The sequence below is a fragment of the Heteronotia binoei genome, chromosome 3 (genome assembly GCF_032191835.1).
Source record: "Heteronotia binoei isolate CCM8104 ecotype False Entrance Well chromosome 3, APGP_CSIRO_Hbin_v1, whole genome shotgun sequence".
NCBI lineage: Eukaryota > Metazoa > Chordata > Lepidosauria > Squamata > Gekkonidae > Heteronotia > Heteronotia binoei.
In genome coordinates, this window is record NC_083225.1 from 120,055,681 (window position 1) to 120,076,988 (window position 21,308).

Sequence of the window (21,308 nt, forward strand, 5' to 3'; positions counted from 1 at the left end):
CTATCGTTAACTTTCTTTTGGAATGCATTTTCCCAAGTGTGGGGAAAAAAATAAAAATATTTTCAAAGTATTTCTATTTGCAGATAGTAAAATGGGGGGAGGGGGTTTGGGGGGTTGCTTTGCTGGAGTGCACAGGAAGGGGAAAAATGTCAGCCAAAAATTTCATGATTGTCACATTTAAAAAAAAAAAAAAAACACGTGCTTGTCAACTGATTTCCAAATTTAGAAGTACAGTAGAAAGTTTTTATACCCTACTTTTCTCTACTCTGAGGAGTCTCAAAGAGGCTTATAGTCTCATTCCCTTCCCCTCCCTACAAAAGGCATCTTGTGAGTTAGGTGGGGCTGAGAAAGTTCAAAGAGAACTATAACTGGCCCAAGATCACCCAGGAGGCTTCATGTGGAGGAGTGGGGAATCAAACTTAGATTACAGATTACAGTCTGCCATTCCTAACTAGGGGTGTACAAAAAAACAAAACAAAAAGGTTTTGGAGGATTTGGGTATATTGAACTTGAAAAATATCAGTATATTCTGAAATTCCTGAATTCCAATACCGGTATTTAGATTCTGGATTTTTCAGAAATCCCAATTTTTCCTGGCATTTACTGTAATGGTCCCATAGGCTATAATGGGGAATTGATTCAGGGGTCAGGTGGCACTGTTTTTTTGAGGCTGAGGCACCAGATTTGTAGAATAGTTGCTGGTGCCTCCTATCAAAAAATATTCCCAAGTAATTGGACAAGGGGATCCAATTTTCTGAGCCCCCAAAGAAGATGCCCTAGCCTCCATTGTTTTCAATGATAGGGAGAAAGTGTTTAAAGGGATCACGGTCCCTTTAAACGTCTTCTGCAAGGTGAATATTCACTCTGAAGGCATTTAAATGGCTCACAGTCCCTTTAAACACATTCTTCAAGCCACAACTTCACCCGTAAAGCTTTTAAATGAGCTATGATCCATTTAAACACCTTTTAACTTTGACTATATGGCAGTCCCAAAAAAATTCCCAAACTTTTGGAGATTTTTGAGGGTCAGCTATTTTGGATAGCCAAAAATATAATTAAATGTATATTTAGCCAAAAAAATAGCAAAAAAACAAATACCAATAAGCTATTTTTTAGCAATTTTTTCAGCTCCATTAGAGCCAAATGCACACTCCTACTCTTAACCACTACACCACATTGAACATATGAACATATGAAGCTGCCTTATACTGAATCAGACCTTTTGTCCATCAAAGTCAGTATTGTCTTCTCAGACTGGCAACGGCTCTCCAGGGTCTCAAGCTGAGGTTTTTCACACCTATTTGCCTGGACCCTTTTTTGGAGATGCCAGGGATTGAACCTGGGACCTTCTGCTTCCCAAGCAGATGCTCTACCACTGAGCCACCGTCCCTTAACATTGGTGTTAAAGCCAAGTTTAAAACCATTTAAAAGACCATTTGAAGACCATTTGAAGACCATTTGTTAATGCAAAATTTAAAACACATGTTGGTTAATTTTAATGCTACCTCAGTTTAGCAATTCTTAAAACATAATCACTTGTCTTGAGATAATTTTCAGTATTGTCCTAAGCAGTTCAATTAAGTCAGCTGACCTAGGAAGGTATAACTCTGATTAGGATGGCACTGTTAGTGCTTATTCATTTATTTATCAGATTTATATCCCACCCTCCCCCGACAGGCTCAGGGTGGCTAACAACAGTTTAAAAACATTAGCAATTTACAAATATATTAAAATTAAATACATAAAAACATTTCCATACATAGAGTGTGTTTGATATGATTGGTAAACTAACCCACCTAAAGTCTAAGTCAGGGGTCCTCAAACTACGGCCCGCGGGCCAGATGCGGCCCGCTGAGGACGTTTATGCGGCCCACCGGGTTATGGCAAAATCAGACCGGAAGTGACGTTCAACCTAAACTCGCGTTAGCAACGCACACTTCCGGCACTGGGCTGAGGCGGCGGAGACAGAGTGTGAGGTGATACCGAAGTGAGGTGAGTTCCCAGGTCGGGGTGTGGGGAAGGGAGAGAAATGCAGAAGACGGAGAACTGACGGCCCGCGGCCTTGTACAGTAACGGCAGTCTGGCCCTCCAACAGTCTGAGGGACAGTGAACTGGCCCCCTATTTAAAAAGTTTGAGGACCCCTGGTCTAAGTACTTTGAGCTGTATATGTGAGAACTTATTTCAGTGGGTAGTTGCACTACTGTGTTATAGCAAAAATACTGAGGCATGGACTCAGACACTATAGGATAATGTTTTTGTAAAGAGCAAATGTAAGCATTTAAAAAAAGTTTTAGTTCAGCTTGATGTCCTATTGCTTTGTTGAAAATACTTGGGAACTTGGATGGGTTTTCAAGTATAATCTTCCTGTTTTGTTGCATTTGAGTAAATCAACAAGAAAGAGCCCCAAGATGATATACAACAGAAAGTTTCTTAATACAGTTCCTTAGTACTCAGTGAGAGAAGAATAGAACTACCAGCATAATAGAACCATGAAAAAGATATGTTCATGGCTTGAAATCAAACTCCTCAGCCTCACAGAACAGTACAGAGAATCACTGGCTTTCAATCATCTGAAGATGTCGTTTAAAAAGAATAAACCTCAACAAAACAAGAAAGGAGAAAAAATGTTAAGTAGATCTAGTGGCTGAGTGGCATAATGCCAATGCAGAAAAGTAGATATATTTCATAACATACAGAAGCCAAAACTTACATTGCAAGAGTTATTATAGGTCAAAGAAGCTTGAGCATATTCTCTGCTGATGCCAAAGCCAACTGTTTCCCTTGGATATTTTTCAATACACCAACCCCGTTTGCAAGCTGCAGCCAATCAATAGGGTGCTTAGGCCACTTCCTCAATGGGATAGAGCTTGTTTTTATAACAAGCCAGAAGCCCAAGCATCAGCTAATTTGGGTCTAGGTTAAATGTATAATTGTGCCAGGCAGGACACAGATGCATGCCCTGGCATGCTTTCAACCTGTACATTGCAGCTGCTATGCTTCCTGTGGTGGCATACAAACTGCAGGTGCAACTTTTGATGTCAGTTAACATCATGAATCTCATTATGTAATCTATGCTTTTTAGATCAGGAATTATACACCCAATATAATACCTCAAACAAACTGTGCCTCAACATCATTATATCTTAACTGAGCCCGATACATTGCATGTATCATTCATATTACCTCTTTTAGACCAGCCATGAAAAAATGAAATTAGCTTACCATATTTACTGACACTTCTCATGTCCCAAAAAGCCATTCTTGGGAAATACATATTTTACCAAAATTTAACTTCAAGTAATGAAAACAAACCATTTCTAATGGTATAATATGTCATATAAAAAGCATTCTGTTTGAAACAATTGATGCTTTGGTGATTTTGGAAATATATTATGTAACTACAGCAATGTTCAAATATACAGTATGTCACAGAAGTGAGTACACCCCCTCTCATTTTGTAAATATTTAAGTATATCTTTTCATGTGACAACACTGAAGAAATGACACTTGGCTACAATGTAAAGTAGTGAGTCTACAGCTTGTATAACAGTGTAAATGTGCTGTCCCCTCAAAATTATGCAACACACAGCCATTAATGTCTAAACTGCTGGCAACAAAAAGGAGTACACCCCTAAGTGATAATGTCCAAATGGGACCCAAAGTGTCAATATTTTGTGTGGCCATCATTATTCTCCAGCACTGCCTTAACCCTCTTGGACATAGAGTTCACCAGAGCTTCACAGGTTGCAACTGGAGTACTCTTCCATTCCTCCATGATGACGTCACGTAGCTTGTGGATGTTAGAGACCTTGCGCACCTCCACCTTCCATTTCAGGATGCCCCACAGATGCTCAATAGGGTTTAGGTCTGGAGACATGTTTGGCCAGTGCATCACCTTTACCCTCAGCTTCTTTAGCAAGGCAGTGGTCGTTTTGGAGGTGTGCTTGGGGTCGTTATCATGTTGGAACACTGCCCTGCGGCCCAGTCTCTGAAGGGAGGGGATCATTCTCTGCTTCAGTATGTCACAGTATATGTTGGCATTCATGGTTCCCTCAATGAACTGTAGCTCCCCAGTGCCGGCAGCATTCATGCAGCCCCAGACCATGACATTCCCACCACCATGCTTGACTGTAGGCAAGACACACTTGTCTTTGTACTCCTCACATGGTTGCCACCACACACGCTTGACACCATCTGAACCAAATAAGTTTATCTTGGTCTCATCGGACCACAGGACATGGTTCCAGAAATCCATGTCCTTAGTCTGCTTGTCTGCAGCAAACCGTTTATAGGCTTTCTTGTGCATCATCTTTAGAAGAGGCTTTCTTCTGGGACGACAGCCCTGCAGACCAATTTGATGCAGCATGCATCAGTTTCAGGGTCTTGGCAATCTTCTTATAGCTTAGGCCATCTTTACGTAGAGCAACAATTCATTTTTTCAGATCTTCAGAGAGTTCATTGCCATGAGGTGCCATGTGGAACTTCCAGTGAACAGTAGGGGGAGTGAGAGCAATAACCTGCTCCCCCTTCACACCTGATACCGTGTACCACTAACAAGTCACATGACATCAGGGAGAGAAAATGGCTACTTTGGACATTATCACTTAGGGGTATACTCCCTTTTGTTGCCAGCAGTTTAGACATTAATGGCTGTGTGTTGCGTAATTTTGAGGGGACAGCACATTTACACTATTATACAAGCTGTAGACTCACTACTTTACATTGTAGCCAAGTGTAATTTCTTCAGTGTTGTCACATGAAAAGATAGACTTAAATATTTACAAAATGTGAGGGGGTGTACTCACTTCTGTGACATACTATATATATTCATCCCCATCCCAATAATTAGTTATGAAAGGTCATAGGCAAAGAAAACATTACCATATTAATGAGGAAACAAAGTTTTCATTCAGAATGACTACAACATTTTTCTTTTAGGATTTTAGGTTTGTTCTGAAAACATCCTTGCTAGATCATAGCTAAGAAATCTGCCATTTATAAAGAATAGGCTTCGAGATTACTTTATATGATTAATGATTCCAAAATTGGGTTCCCCTCTACAAAGTCATTCAGAGGACTAGGTAAATCAGAGTTTGTTACTTCCACAAACAGAGATGCATTACTTGGATTAATTTGTATTTAGACTCCCAGTTAGCAGGCAGTAAATAAACTCTGGTTCACTTGAGTGCTATCATTTGTGGAGAACCAGAATTTGCTTGAATCCATACAAGAAGGGGGGGAATGAAGACTGTTAGAAAAGCCCTGGTGAACCACATCAATGGGCCATGTAATCCAGCATCCTGTTCTACAGTGGCAAACAAGTTGCCCTGGAGGGCCCTTAGAATATAACCCCAATAATGACATAGGTATCTCCTTTCTATCCTGTAAACCTTAAGTCCAGCGGTCATGGTTAGAACTCCTGGTCCCAATAGTGATTTTCACTCAGGAATTCTGCCTTGTACATTCACTGTTGAGTTCACACTTTCCTTTTATACTTTGTCAACTGACTGTGTCATGTGGGGTACATATGTTACCTACCTACCTACATCTCTCTCGGCTTGGCTTCGCGAACGAAGATTTAAGAAGGGTGCAATAGTCCACGTCTGCTGCAGGCTCGCTGGTGGCTGACAAGACCAATGCGGGACAGGCAGGTCCGGCCACAGTGGCTGCAGGGAAAAGTCTGATTTAGGGTTGGTGCTGTAGCAGTGCGATTCTTCCTCAATCTCCTTTTGTCCTCAAGACCAGCTATGCGTGCGTTCTCAAAAGAAGAGACAGCCTGGTGGATGGTGTGCCTCCATGCTTTGCAATCTGAGGCTAGGTCAGACCACTGGCGATGGTTGATGCGACAGGTGCCAAGGGATTTCTTCAAGGAGTCCTTGTACCTCTTCTTTGGTGCCCCTCTATTTCGATGGCCGGTGGAGAGTTCGCCATACAGGGCAATCTTGGGAAGGCGGTGGTTTTCCATCCTAGAAATATGCCCTGCCCAGCGCAGCTGCGTCTTCAACAGCAGTGCCTCGATGCTGGTAACCTCCGCCCGCTTGAGAACTTCAGTGTTGGTCACAAAGTCACTCCAGTGGATGTTGAGGATGGTGCGAAGGCAGCGCTGATGAAAGCGCTCGAGGAGTCGCAGGTGATGACGGTATAAAACCCACGATTCGGAGCCGTAGATGAGGGTTGTCATCACAACCGCTTTGTAAACATTGATCTTTGTGCCTTTTTTCAGATGCTTGTTGCTCCACACTCTTTTGTGCAGTCAGCCAAAGGCACGGTTTGCCTTTGCCAGCCTGCTGTCAATCTCCTTGTCAATCTTAGCATCTGAGGAGATGATGCACCCCAGGTAGCTGAACTGCTGGGTTGTCTTCAGAACTGATTCACCCACAGTGATGCAGGGAGGGTGATAATCTTCCTGGGGTGCGGGCTGGTGGAGAACTTCTGTCTTCTTGAGACTAACTTCTAGGCCGAATAGCTTGGCAGCCTCTGCAAAGCAGGACATCATATGCTGCAGAGCTGATACCGAGTGGGAGACGAGTGCAGCATCATCAGCAAACAGTAGCTCTCGGATGAGTTTTTCCATTGTCTTGGAGTGGGCCTTTAGTCGCCTCAGGTTGAACAGGCTGCCATCGGTGCGATAGCGGATGTAGACACCATCGTCATCATCTAAATCTACTGCGGCTCTTTGAAGCATCATGCTAAAGAAGATCGTAAAGAGAGTTGGCGCGAGAACGCAGCCTTGCTTTACACCTGTGCCTATTGGGAAGGTCTCCGAGAGGTCGTTGCAGTGTCTGACTTGGCCTCGCTGGTCTTCGTGTAGCTGGATGATCATGCTGAGGAACCTTGGGGGACATCCTAAACGTTCCAAGATTTGCCACAGGCCTTTCCTGCTAACGGTATCGAAAGCTTTGGTAAGGTCGACAAAAGTCACATACAGAGCCTTGTTCTGTTCCCTGCATTTCTCTTGGAGCTGCCTGAGAACAAATACCATGTCGGTGGTGCTCCTGTTAGCTCCGAAGCCGCACTGGCTCTCTGGGAGGAGTTCTTCTGCAATGGCGGGCACCAGTCTGTTCAGGAGTATTCTGGCAAGGATTTTGCCTGCGAAGGAGAGCAGGGTTATCCCCCGGTAGTTGGAGCAGTCTGACTTTTCCCCTTTGTTCTTGTATAGGGTGATGATGATTGCATCGCGAAAGTCCCGTGGTAATTTGCCTTGTTCCCAGCAGGTGACAAGTACTTTGTGAAGTGAGCTATGTAGTACTGTGCCCCCATGCTTCCAGATCTCTGGTGGAATTCCATCAACTCCTGCTGCCTTGCCACTTTTCAGTTGCTTGATGGCTTTAACAGTCTCTTCTAGAGTGGGGATCTCATCCAACTCTCTTTTCACTGGTTGAAGTGGGGTGAGGTGAATTGCTGAATCTTGAACTACGCGGTTGGCACTGAAGAGAACCTGAAAATACTCCGACCACCGGTTCAATATGGATGCCTTGTCTGTGAGGAGCACTTGGCCGTCTGCACTACGCAAGGGACTCTGAGTCTGATATGATGGACCATATACTGCCTTCAGGGCTTCGTAGAACCCTCTTAAATCACCAGTGTCTGCACACAGCTGGGTTCTCTCAGCAAGCTTGGTCCACCACTCGTTCTGAATGTCTCGAAGCTTGCACTGGAGGTTGCTACATACAGCGCGAAAGGTTGCTTTTTTCCCAGGACAGGAGGGCTGAGCAAGATGTGCTTGGTAGGCAGATCTCTTTTTCGCCAGTAAATCTTGGATCTCTTGATTGTTCTCATCAAACCAGTCCTTGTTCTTCCTTGTGGAGAACCCGAGGACTTCTTCAGAGATCTGCAGGACGGTAGTTTTTAGGTGTTCCCAGAGTGGTTCTGGAGAAGGGTCTGTGGGGCAACTGGGGTCCTCAATTCTTGACTGGAGTTTTGCCTGGAAGGCAGCTTTAACTTCGGCTGACTGGAGACTGCCAACCTGAAACTTCCTCCGAGGGATACCTCCTCTCCTGGGTGTGGGTTTAAAGTGAAGACGGAGATTGCAGCGTACAAGACGATGATCCGTATGACATTCTGCACTGGGCATTACTCGGGTGTGTAAGACATCTTGAAGGTCTCTCTGGCGCACCAGAATGTAGTCGATAAGGTGCCAGTGCTTGGACCGTGGGTGCATCCAGGTTGTCTTCAGACTGTTCTTCTGCTGGAAGATAGTGTTGGTGATGGTGAGCTGGTGCTCCATGCAGAATTCTAGCAGGAGGCGCCCGTTGTCATTGCAGTTGCCAATGCCGTGTTTGCCAAGTACTCCTTTCCAGGCTTCCGAGTCTTTACCTACTCTGGCATTGAAGTCGCCAAGGATGATCACCTTGTCCTCTGTAGGGGTCTTCTGTACGAGGTTGTGTAGATCAGCATAGAACTTGTTCTTTTCTGCAGGATCTGCTTGAAGGGTTGGGGCATACACACTGAAGAGTGTTGCATGCTGCTTGTTTTGAAGTGGGAGGCGCATGGACATGATGCGATCTGAGTGACCTGTTGGCAGGTTTTCGAGTTTGGAGGCAATGGAGTTCCTGACCATGAAGCCAACGCCAGAAAGGCGGCTCTCAGCCTTTGATTTACCTGACCAGTAGAGGATATAGCCAGCACCGTGTTCTTGAAGACTACCTTCCTCAGGGAAACGGACCTTCCTCAGGGAAACAGACCTACATCACATACAATGAAATTTACTGGTTTTATTTTGCATGTTTGATCATCCAAAGTGAAAGGCTATCTTGATTTGGTTAGTTTTCTGTGTAATCTGTAACAAGGAAATGGATTTGCCACTTTGATAATTGAAATATTAAGCCAGTATATGCATGTCCCCAAATTACATACATTTTTAAAGAAGTCATGCCTTACATTGTATTAAGAGAAAATGGCCTTTCTTTGCAGGGGAGTCAAAATGATGTGGCTTTTGTACTATGCACCTAACTTGACCTTTCTGGCCTTATAAATGCATCCAAAATATACTCAGAAATTTACATTTGCTGTTTCTGAACAGTCATCTTTGAAGCATAGTTCTAAGGATAAAAATCACATTATTAATGTTCCCTGGACATATTGTACCTCAGTTGTCATACATTTATTTATTTTTGTTTATTTCTAGTCCGCTCTATCTCGTGAGCAGGCTCAGGGCAGATTACAACAAACTTAAGCAATAACAATGTGCAATAAAAATTAGAACCCAGCTATACCTTATTGGCTATGTAATTTGGAGTCGTCACGTATTCAGTTTCAAAGCACTCAACATATCCCTTGGAAATGACATTTATTTACAGCGTAGCTATTTTAATCTCGCTGATGTTGCTAGACAGTTAGCAAAACCTGCAGGATACAAACTTGCAGAAGTTAAGAACATTAAGTCCAACTGACTGCAGCGGAAGTATTGAATTGGCTTAAATTTTACTTCAGCATTCAACTTTGAATAGGTTGTATTTTAGGGAGAGGGGAGCAGTGTTAATGTTTCGATCCTTTCAGAGGTTAAATGCATGTGTTTTTTTCCTTTGTTCCAGGCATATTCAAAGTTCCACACAGCCACCTCAGACTCCTGTTCCACCATTAGGGTATGTGTCTGGGACTCTAATATCAGAGTTGGAAACAGATATTCCAGAGGATGAAGATGAAGATGATACTGAGGAAGAGGCTATAGAAATCACAAGGCCACTGAGAGGACTAGAGCATACTCCAGGATCCAGCATGGACAATCTAGACAGCTCTGTGACAGGTAGGCAATTGGAATGACTAGTGAAACTCTATTTATGAAAGCATAAAATATGTCATAAATAGAATAATGTTTAAGCACATTTTATTCTGCTCTATTTCTGTTGCATTTAAAATGTGCTAATATTAAGCACAAGAGTTAAAGAAGGATTTGAAAATGCATTTGCTTTGCAGCAAAATGATAAGAAAATTCATGAATTTTAAAAAGCTTTAAAGACTTGAAAGAAAACTCAATTATATTCCGGTTTTCAAGGAAAGTTACTCTACTGCAGCAGCAAGTCTATTACACAGGAGTGGGGGAGAGAGAAAAAAGAAACCTGACTTAAAAATAATATGTTTTGTACCTCAGAAGCAACATGAAAAGCTGACATTATCTGTAAAAGGCTTCCATATTTTTACTGGGGAGAAGCTGTATAAAAAGTGATGAACACAACAAAGTAAAAAGATTTTTTTCATGAATAACCCCAGAGAGATCATCCCAATATATGAACACTGAATTAAGAAACTTGTACGTGGTGGTATGTTTCTTTTGTGCTTTCTTCATACTGATGGATTTAATCATTGTTCCCTTTCAGACAAATACCATTTCATTAATTGAATGCCTTTTTGTCTTACTGTTTCTTATTCCTGGCATGTCTAGCAAAGCTACAAAAAGATCATCAGAGTCAAACTTGAACATATATAAGCTTGCTCATAGCCTCTGAATCAGTAAAAAAATCAGTGTTGGTGGAAGACTGGCAGCCATTCTGTCTTATGACAAAGTGCTGTTTTTACATGAAAATCATGACCTTCTTTTTAGGCCCCAGCAAACTCATTTCAGTTGATGCTGGGCTTGTATTTAACGTACTGTATCTAGGTTGAGTGTGGTCTATTGAAGCCCAAGCATGCATGGTCTATATAGCTCATTAAAAATATTGTATGTCTCTTCAGTCATTGAACTTTATGGGATAATACTAATTTTTGTATATATCTACAGAATATTTCTGTTCACTGAAGACGTATTAATGTAGTACCTCTTAATTCCTTTGCCTTGCAAGTTGTCTTGAGCATTTCTTGCTCTTATCTAAACTCTGCAGCTCTGAGAACACACTACAGTTTCCACTGACAGAGGTGGGAAAATGAAAGTAATGAAGCATCAATATCTCTGATTTTCTTCTTTTCTTCTGCTTGAATTAAAGAGGTGCTGTTTTATCCCACTTTCCAGTTTCCTTCCCCTACCCTTGGGACCAGACTGCCTGCCAAGTTAATTAAGATTTTAAAACTGTAGCTCTCCTGCTGTGATTTGAAATTCAGATCCAACTGGAAGCTTGAAGAGTTACAAGGTTAAATCTTTGAATTTGGAAAATTAACTTATTACACAATTATGTTAAGCCACTTTCCCTGAGTTTCTAGCATAATCTCCCTCAGATTTTAATTCTGGATCTTTTTGAATATCCCTTTAATGGCTCTGAAGCTTCACTAAAATGATACAGTAAAAGTTTTACAGTGATAATACTGTATTTTTTTAACAAAAAAATCTGCCTACAATATATTGCCTCTTTGAATATATAGTAATATGTCAGCACTGATACAGCAAAGTTTTTTAAATGGCCTATTTACACATCTATATTTATACAACCCACTTTTATTCTGTTATTCCTAATACTGTGTGGGTGTAATACTTTTGACTTTTGGTATAATTTAATGCATTCTGAACACATGTAGAATCTTAAGATAGTAATTAAAAAAAAAACATTGGGTACTTTTTTATTGCACAAGGGCACAGAGTTTGTGTTTGGGGTCTTGATGATGCAAGCCATTTCCTAGGAAGTGGAAGTAGCATCCACTTAAACTGCTTATCTTGCTGGCAGAAGGTTCCAAGGCTGGCAGAAGGTTCCAGTTTATGGCCTCTTCTTTAGAAGTGTTAGGCATGTCTTTCAAATGTCCAAAGATTTTAATGCCTGAAGGAGAGCCTTTGGAAAAAAAAATTGTTGCTATTTGATCCTGCTCAAGAAAATAGTAGGCAAATCCAAGAGTATCAAGGGATGCTTTTGCAAGAAAGGATACTCCTGCTCCTTGTATTGAGCAGGAAGCAAAGTATTCTGTTGTATCTATTACTCAGCCAAGACAGCTCTACGTTACCTCCATTAGATTATTCAAAAGCACAACCCTTGACCAGCATGGATTTTAACGTTTAGGACACTGATCTCCTACATGGAGCCTATGGAGAACCGTTCATTTCCTGCAAGCTTACTGAAACTAGCAACAGGTGCATTACAGCCATGTGCCTTACCTTGGCCATAAACATGGAAATACATACATACAGCCTCTAGGCTTGGAAGCCTTTCCTGTGACTGCAGATTACAGTTTGCAAGAACCTTTTCAGTCCAGTGGCACTTTTAACTCCAACAAAAGGTATAAGCTTTTATGTGCACACACACTTCTTCAGATACAATGAAATGAAAATTACCAGTCCATACGTAGAGGGTGAGCAGTAAATTAGCATACAGCATAAAAAGATGTTTAACAGATTCAAGGACCAAACAGAAGTAACAAGCTTAGTTTATATGGTTACCATTTGTTTGGATTTAATTCTAGGGGAAAACATAGTAAAGGAAATATGTCAGAATTGGAGACTGATGGGCAGATGTATCCTTAAGTGTAGGATGCTGAGAGTAATTATCTGAAACCCTGTTGTTATGCTCCATCCATCTCCTCTCAAGCATGGAGGTGATCTTATAGCATCTTCTTTGAAGTGGGGCAATTGACTGTTTAGAGTTAGCTCCCCTGTTCCCAGACCTGAGAAATACATTCCAATCTACCATTCAAAATTACATTACATTCTACTGAACAAAATTGTATTCCAGTAGCACCATAAGACCAACAAAATTTTATTCAAGGTATAAGCTTTCATGTGCATGCACACTTCTTCAGATACAGTGAAATGGAAGTTATCAGTCCATACATATAAGTAGGGGATGAGCAGCAAATTAGCATGCAATATAATGATGATGTTTAACAGATGCCGTGATCAAACAGGAATAACAAGCTTAGTTTATATGGTCACTATTTGTTTGGATTTAATTTTGGGGGGTGCTAAACATAGTGAAGCAAATAAATGTACCAAAATTGGTGACTGATGTGTAAATGTACCTTTCTTAATTGTGGAATACTGAGAACCTGCTGTTATGCTCTGTTGGTATTTTGTTGATATTATGGGTACCACTGGACTTGAATATTGTTCTGTTACTTCAGACCAACACGGCTACCCACCTGAATCTATCTGCAGGAACCTTGTAAGTTTTAACTGAGTTCATTGCTTAATGTACGTTGATACCATAGTTTCCTAAGGAATCACTCAATTTTTATTGGCTAACAATAAAAAAATTCAAAACAGCATATTCCAATAAAAAGTTATATATACACATCAATATTTTCACTCTTAAAAATTCTAAAAGTGAAACTTGTACTGCTGAAATTGTAGCCTTGCTGAGAGAAAACTGATGCCCTTGCACTCAGTGTAATTTACCATGCTGTCCTCCTGTTTGCCTATTTAAAAGCAAGATAACACCCAAGAGCAGTTCTTGCAGAATTTTTTTAGGCATTGAATCACTTCCATAGTTGTTATTTCTTTGTTACACCTCATTCTTTTTCCAAAGAGTTCAGAGCTGTTGACAAATTATTTTTTCCTACCTAAGCTGTATTCCAGGCCAAACTGTTTTGCTTGAGCTTTAAATCTGTGAGTTTTCTCAGGGCCATGTGGACAGCCTGACTTAATGCCTATATTATGTGCATAGATACCAACATAAATGGCCAGAAAGTACAAGTAAATCTCCAGAGATGTGTGGTAGTGTACCCTTTGGTGAATAAAGTAGCGTATGAAATGGCTTTACATGTTATCTAATTGTTAATTGTGGTCTGGTGAACTATTTTACATCTCTAGAAAGGGAGGTCTCCTCAGGTGCCTATTAAATCAACTTTTCTCTGTACTTAGACATGAAATTGGAATTAATTTCATAGACTCTGTAAAATAATGGATTCATGAGTTAGGATAATGGGTGCATGGGAATATAACCACCATAAAGGAAGAAAATAAGGTTATAAACTGTGATGTCATATAATAACTCTGAAAAATGTGTAGAAGGAAAACAAAATCTGTTAATATTGGGTAATTAGACCTAACTGTATATCATATTATATCTGTATATCACATGTCAATAACAACATTCCAATTAAAATTAAGGAATTAAACTATGAGATGGAATCTATATGTTTACATATTTGCTTTGCTTGCCAGGCCATCTTTTGTAAACTAATGAAAGTAATACATAAAACTTTGACACGTTTTATAGATGCAAACTTCATCAAAGCATTTATAAACATGAATGAAAAATGAATCTATGCCACTTAGCCAAATTTATTTCTGTTTCAAATTTCAATCTTTTTATGTAATCTCCCCCCACACCCACCCACATTGCTGAAAGGCACAAAATTTTCTCAAATTTATTCAAGCTGTTAGCATGCACACAGAACATTAAGTAGTTGTTCAGATGTTGCTGAGCAGTAAAATACTATGATAAAGTGGCATCTTGCTGTGCCTCCATTACATCTTCAGCGCTAAAATTAATTTATGATCAGTCATCAATTCATTTACATGTCGTTTTATGCTAAATCTATCCTGCTGATGAATGTGTATCCCTAGATCCATTAAGCGAAAGTAAAATCTGTGCTTTATAATATGACCCTGCTAATTGTTGCATTACCATTTTTATGAGATACAAAATCTAGCAGGTTCCTCTTTCCAGAGCACACACTTAAGCCAGACTCACAATACAATCTTTACGTACATACATTCTGTTCAATAGTCATCTCTTTTCAGTTTAATCTGGTTGAAGAAACTGACCTCTCACTTAAAAGAAGAAATACATAAAAATACCCTTGGGTCAGAGGGAAATAAAAACAACAGATTTCCCCTTTCTGTTTTATGCATGTAGAGGGCACTATCACATTATTACTTTAAGGTCTAACTAAAGTATTATATGGAGAATGTTAGAGTGGTACAGTTAGAGTACACTGACACCAGTCCTGTTTAGAAGAACATTCATAGGACATGTGAACAAGGATTGTAGCTGCCGCTTCTACCTTGAGCAGATGTCAGACAAACATATGAGCTCATTCGTATTTTCATCTGAATAGAAGCAAGCATTGGGCCAACATTTGTGATCCCACTCTCCTTTTCTTGCATTCAGTGAAGGCAGAGATGTCTTCTGAAGAAGGTTATAGAAATTGTGAAAAAGAAGGAGTAGCTACGTAAAATGCCTACTCACCCCTGAAGCCACTGCAAACTGGAACTTGTTCCAACAGTAATGAAGAGAAAAAAAGGACAGGACTGTCTTCTATATTCAGCTGTAAAAAGCCAGAGTTGAACTTTAGAAAATGGTAAGTGTGGACCCACAAGCAACCTGTGGAAGCAGCAATCCCATTCCACCTACTTTTTGATATCTCTCAGGCTGGGTCAAGACTGGCAGTTTGAGGTGACAAGTCCAGACACGAAAATCTGGAGACTGTCCTGCTCCCATACTCACCCCATTCTTCAGTACTGTTGGAGAGTCCAAAGAAGCTACCATTTTCAAAGTGGCAGCAAATTATGGCACTTGGGAAGCACCACTCAACAGCTTGAGCAATCTGACTCAGTCCAACAGTCTGTGTCACACAGTGGCCAAAAATTTTATATATATATATATAAATTTTGTTGTACAAACTTGGAGCATCGAGGAAAGGGGTGGGAACCCATGATGCTCTTATCAGCAGTTTCCCTTGCAAGGACATCTTTTTCCGAATCAGAGCTGCTGCTTGAGAGGGTGGTCCAGTGCCACCTCCTCTTCCAAAACTGTGAACATATATATATACATACTGTGGCTAATAGCCACTGATGGACCTCTGCTCCATATTTTTATCTAACCCCCTCTTGAAGCTGGCTATGCTTGTAGCCGCCGCCACCTCCTGTGGCAGTGAATTCCACATGTTAATCACCCTTTGGGTGAAGAAGTACCTCCTTTTATTCGTTCTAACCCGACTGCTCAGCAATTTCATCGAATGCCCACGAGTTCTTGTATTGTGAGAAAGGGAGAAAAGTACTTCTTTCTCTACTTTCTCCATCCCATGCATTATCTTGTAAACCTCTATCATGTCACCCCGCAGTCAACATTTCTCCAAGCTAAAGAGCCCCAAACATTTTAACCTTTCTTCATAGGGAAAGTGGTCCAAACCTTTAATCATTCTAGTTGCCCTTTTCTGCACTTTTTCCAATGCTATAATATCCTTTTTGAGGTGCAGTGACCAGAATTGCACACAGTAGTCCAAATGAGACCGCACCATCTATCTATACAGAGGCATTATGATACTGGCTGATTTGTTTTCAATTCCCTTCTTAATAATTCCCAGCATGGTGTGGCCTTTTTTATTGCAATCGCACACTGTCTTGACATTTTCAGTGAGTTATCTACCATGACCCCAAGATCTCTCTCTTGGTCAGTCTCTGCCAGTTCACTCCCCATCAACTTGTATTTGTAGCTGGGATTCTTAGCCCCAATGTGCATTACTTTGCACTTGGCCACATTGAACCTCATCTGCCACCCAGCCTCAACAGAGAGTTGACACCCACTCACCCAGCCTCAACAGAGAGTTCCTAATTGGATTTAAGCTACAATACATCACTTCCTCTTTTACAGATAAACAACAACAGTTAACTCTATAATTTCTGAAATGTAATTAACTTGATTTCCAACATCCTGCCACCTCAGCAGGGCCTCAGCAAGCCCTCCTCCAGCCTTTTCACCACCTTGCCACCTTGTTGGAAGCTTGTCCATTCTTTTTACAGCCTCAGCAGCACACCTGGCAGTTTGCCCAGCTGCCTTCCAACTTCACTGCTGCAGTGGTGACAGCTTGCCTCAAGCAGGGGGCTGGATTTATTGCAGATCCCATTTGTAGTGCTGCAGAGAGGGAGTGAAGGCAGCTATGGCAGATCTTGCCAGGGCAATGGGGTGGACCAGCAATGAACCAGGAATCTGGGGCCCACCCTGCCCACCGCTGGGCCTATCAGGAAACCCAGGGATGGCTGGTGGGGTGGGGGCATCAGAGGGGCTACTTAGGGTGCTGCATCACCCCAAATCACCCTCTTTTTGGTGTCGGGTTTTTTGGTTCTCCCTGTGGAGCTCTGCCATGCTGTGCCATGCCCTGTGAGTCTGCAGAGCTAGGCCATGAGGCAGAAGGGAACTAAGTCAGCTTTTGGATTCCTGCTGGCATAGACAGTGGACACTGGATGAGCAGAGAGTGAACCACCTTCCCATTTCCTTCCTTTCTGACAGGCCGCTGCAGCAGCAACCAAAGAAATAGATAAGGCCAAGAGAGAAGGGGCATAAGGCATAGAAGGATGCCAACACTGGAGGCACCCTCTTTTTTCCCTTTCCCACCCTCTCTTAGTTATCTTCAGGAGGCTACAGAGGCTGCAGGCTCAGCCCTGCTGGATGGTCAGCAGGGAGGGGGAAGATTACCACCACAACACAGGGGCCCCAGCAACAACCTTACCCCTATAAGGTCTGCAGGGCATTGGAAAAGGATGGATTGTCATTGTTGCCCCTCTCCCCCATTGCGTTTTTCTTTATGCAACTGCCAAATTTTCAGTCTCGGATTAGATGGTTAGCTGAATTACTATTGCCAGCAGACAATGCACCCTTTCCTTGGGGCTTCTCTTCTGGAGGCAGTTGTATACCAGAGGGCCTGCAAGGGCTGGGGTGGAGGTCTGATACCTGCCACTATTGGCAGGCTGCACAGCATGCGTTGGGAGTCCCCTCTGCAAACACCAAAAAGGAAGCAGCCCAAAAAAAGAGTAAATAAATATAACCTATCCTGCACAGCGTTGGGATGGGGAGAATGTGGCAGGGGTTTGTGGTGGCTATACACCCAGGTATTTCCCGGGACTCATCAACAGAGTTCTATAAGGCAATAGATAGAAAGGTTGATGGATATAAAAATATATGGATAGATAGAAAAATTGATAGAAAGTTAACTCCAATGGATAATCAGTGCCCAGCATTGGGCAATAATTTGGTTAATACTTTATCACACCTTGTAGTAGGTGGTCATCTTTGTCATGGCATATGGATACATAAGGCAACTTTTGTGCACTCACTAAACATCTCTTTCTGAATCCAGGGCAGCATATCTCCAAAAAGGGCTACAAGTCAGGTGAAAAAAGCATCCTCCACACCTATACATGCACAAGCTTCATGTAAAAAGGCTTCTGCTTCCACTACCACCTCCTCTGTGCAGCAAAGGGCATGGAAGTCAGCCACCTTCACCAGAGGTGTGTGGCAGCCAATGGCGGAGGAGATTGTTGACACCATGCAAGGCATCTCTTGGGCACTGGAGGTCTTCATGCAGACAGTGGTTGGCAGCCAGCAATGGAAGTGAACCAGGAGATCAGGAGAGGTGGACGATGAGTCCAATTGGGGAAGACACATTGACAATCAGGCCAGCAGACATCAACAGGACCAGTCTTCCTTGTGTGAATTGGTGTCTTCTATCAGCCCTAGGAGGTCTCACGTCAGACGCCAGGGGTCTACTACAAAGGGGAAGAGCAGGCATAGGAGAACAGAAGTGGCTTCCTGCTTGTGGAGGGAGTCCCACAGCAAGCATCAGTCTGGTAAACACTCTCCAGGAGGGGATTCCAGGTAGCCAGAAAATGATTATTGGAGAAAGGCAGCACATGTCAGGCCTGCCAGTCTGAGTGATCCAGTGCAGGTGGGAGGCGCCACAAAGCAGAGGAGCCTAGAGGATGTTTGAAGTAGCCCAGATGGCTCAGATCCCTCATCGGTTGAATCCACTTTTGGCGGTGAGGAGGACCCACGTGTCAGAAAAGGTCAAGGGGATGTTTCTGGATGGTTTCTACATTTACATTTTTACTTTGTTCAATCTAGAGGGGGAGGAGGTTCACACTGGAAGAGCCAAAAAGGGTGGCAGCAAAAGGGATGGATGACTTAGTATCAATTATGTATGGGGGTACTGACAATGGCATCCCTAGACAGGGGGTGGCGCCTTATTAATCACCCTGGCAATGTACTCAAGGCCAAGCTATTGGCTGGGGATGTGGCCCCAGTGGAGTACAATGAGGCTTTTCACAAACATGCAAATTACAATGCAAAGACCAGGTGGGTTTTGCTGCATAATAAAATGTGCTGGTGGAGGTTGGTCCATACATTAATGGAAAGTCAGAAGCTGCCAGAGTGGGGAAATAGCAGTGTCAACATGAATCTAAATGCAGATTTTGCTGGGAGTTCAGTCAGGGCTGTTGTCGAATGGCCCGCTGTAAATTTGACCATAATCTGCTCAGGCACCCAAAATGTCTTGCCACCATTCCTCCGGAACACAGCAGCACTTTTGGGGAAATTGCCCTTCCTCCAATGGCGCCTGATGTAAGGTTGAGAGGGTGGTCCAGTGCCACCTCCTCTTCCAAAACAACAGCTCAGAAGTGAGCTGCCAAGTAATTACTGGTATTTATCTGTCATCCTAATCAAACTAGTCATTCTCCTCCCACTTCTAGACGCTTACCCTTGCTGGCCCACCATGGCTTATCTTTGGGACAGCTTCACCCATGGTTTCCCAATCCTTTTCACAGCCAACGAATTATCACAGACACTGCCAATCTTAAGTCTGCCAGAGAGAACCTGGATGTAGTGACAGCAAATATTCGGAGTGAGATGGGAACTGCATTACCAGGCAGTTTGAGACTCCACCATCTCCAAACCTCAGAGTCTCCCTTCTGGGGGTAGTCCAAAGAAAACCCTAGGCAAGTTCAGATTCATCCATCACCTTTCATATCCAAAGGGGTCATCAGTTAACAATGCCATCACCCCTGAACTTTGCTCTGTAAAAGACACATCATTCAATCAAGTGGTGGAGTTGGTCAGGGACTGCTGTCTGGTAGCACTCATTGCAAAATGTGATTGTGGCCAGGAGACGCTGCCTTCCTCTTTAGGGGTACCCTACCTGAATAAGGGGACCCCAAGCTAAGGAAACCAAAATGAATGCTTGTCAGAAAACAGGCCAAGGGAGAACATCTCTCTCTCTCTCTGTGAGAAATATCACAGAACATGCAGGGGCTTGGCTCTGATTGCAACATAGGCGTTTTCCTGTACTGGCTGCTCTCCCCCTCCCAACTGAGCGATAAGATTATGTGTTCAATAGGTAGGTATTGTTTGTGCCTTAAATTTCTGGCCATCTGATTATACGGCCACCTTCTTGGCTCATCGCTTCAACTCAACTCTCCTCTTGGTCTACTACTGTGGTAATGTCTAACACATATATAAATCCTTTATATTCTATGTTTACTTTTTCTCAGGGTGTCATCCTAAATTAATTAAAGGATCACAAATCCACTCTGACCTATCATAACCCATCTTGGCAAAGATTACTAAGTCAGTCACACCTATTGTTTTAACCCAAAAAGCCCATCAAGCAACATTAAGTTATGGGAGGGCCTCCTCTCTTCAAGCATCATTATAGTTCTGGGAGGGTTGAAGACCCTCCCAACCTTATAAAACATGAGAGCAAGCCACACCTCTTTGTTCAGTCTGAGTACATATAACCAGATTGCCCCCCCCCATTACTCTAAGTAAGGGGACCCTCAGACATGGCATGATGGCAGTGCATGTCTCCATCTTCAAGTTGTAACTGGACCTTTGCACATATGGACAGGTAGTCTTACCTGCTTCAACAACCCCTACAAATCCCTATCGATCACCTCTATCTTTCCTAGCTCTTGTCTGCGTGTGTTTTATTGCTTGTGTGTGTGTTTGTACCTTATATACATATTTTTTAGTAAACATTATAAAATATATTTGATCTAGTGTCTTTTCTTTCTGGGACTGGACCTTCATATTATAGGAGAACCTTCGTATCATAGGTGAAAAGATCCACGCTCCTAACTCGCTCTACCTAGTCTCCCTCTTGCTAATTTCCCCATCTAAAGAGGAGACCTCAAGCATTTTTAGTAACATGATGTTCAATCAGCTTTTCTTCTGCTCCTGGATCACCCTGGAGACTTCTGCTGCTCGGTTTTATGTTTCAGAAGTTTTGGTATGTGGATAAAGCTGTGCCCATGGGATGATCCGTGGCATGTGCAGCCTTTGAGACTTCAGTGCCTTTCTTGAATAGGCAGCAAAAGTCATAGCTGGTACCATCCACATTGCTCATTATCTCAACAGTTTTCTTTTCATCAGCCCAGCAGATAGTCCCATCTGTGGGGAACACCTCATGTCATTTCAGGCTCTAGCTAGGGATCTGGAGTGCCACTGGCACACAAGACAAAGGACCCCCCGGTGTGTCTGGCATATCTGGGCATACAGCTTGATTCAGTGAGGGAACATCCAGCCTGCCAGAAGACAAATTGCTTGCGCTGCGGGCTTTAATCCACCCTGGTATTGTCACACACCAAGTGTACATTACAGGAGCTACAGTAACTGGTGGGTCATCTTAATTCTGCCTGTTGGGTTGTTACACCAGGCAGTGCCTTTTGTGCACACCTGGC

General features: G+C 42.5%; 1 protein-coding gene across 12 annotated transcripts in view; it reads left to right on the top strand.

The window, feature by feature from the left end:
- The window catches only part of ROBO2 (roundabout guidance receptor 2), a 1,840,872-nt gene that overhangs the window by 1,780,184 nt on the left and 39,380 nt on the right, over positions 1 to 21,308 (top strand). For all 12 annotated transcript variants that reach the window (XM_060234422.1, XM_060234419.1, XM_060234423.1 and 9 more), the window contains one exon: positions 9,535 to 9,746. In XM_060234422.1, the coding sequence (XP_060090405.1) occupies positions 9,535 to 9,746 (212 nt within the window). The remainder of the gene's footprint in view (positions 1 to 9,534; positions 9,747 to 21,308) is intronic.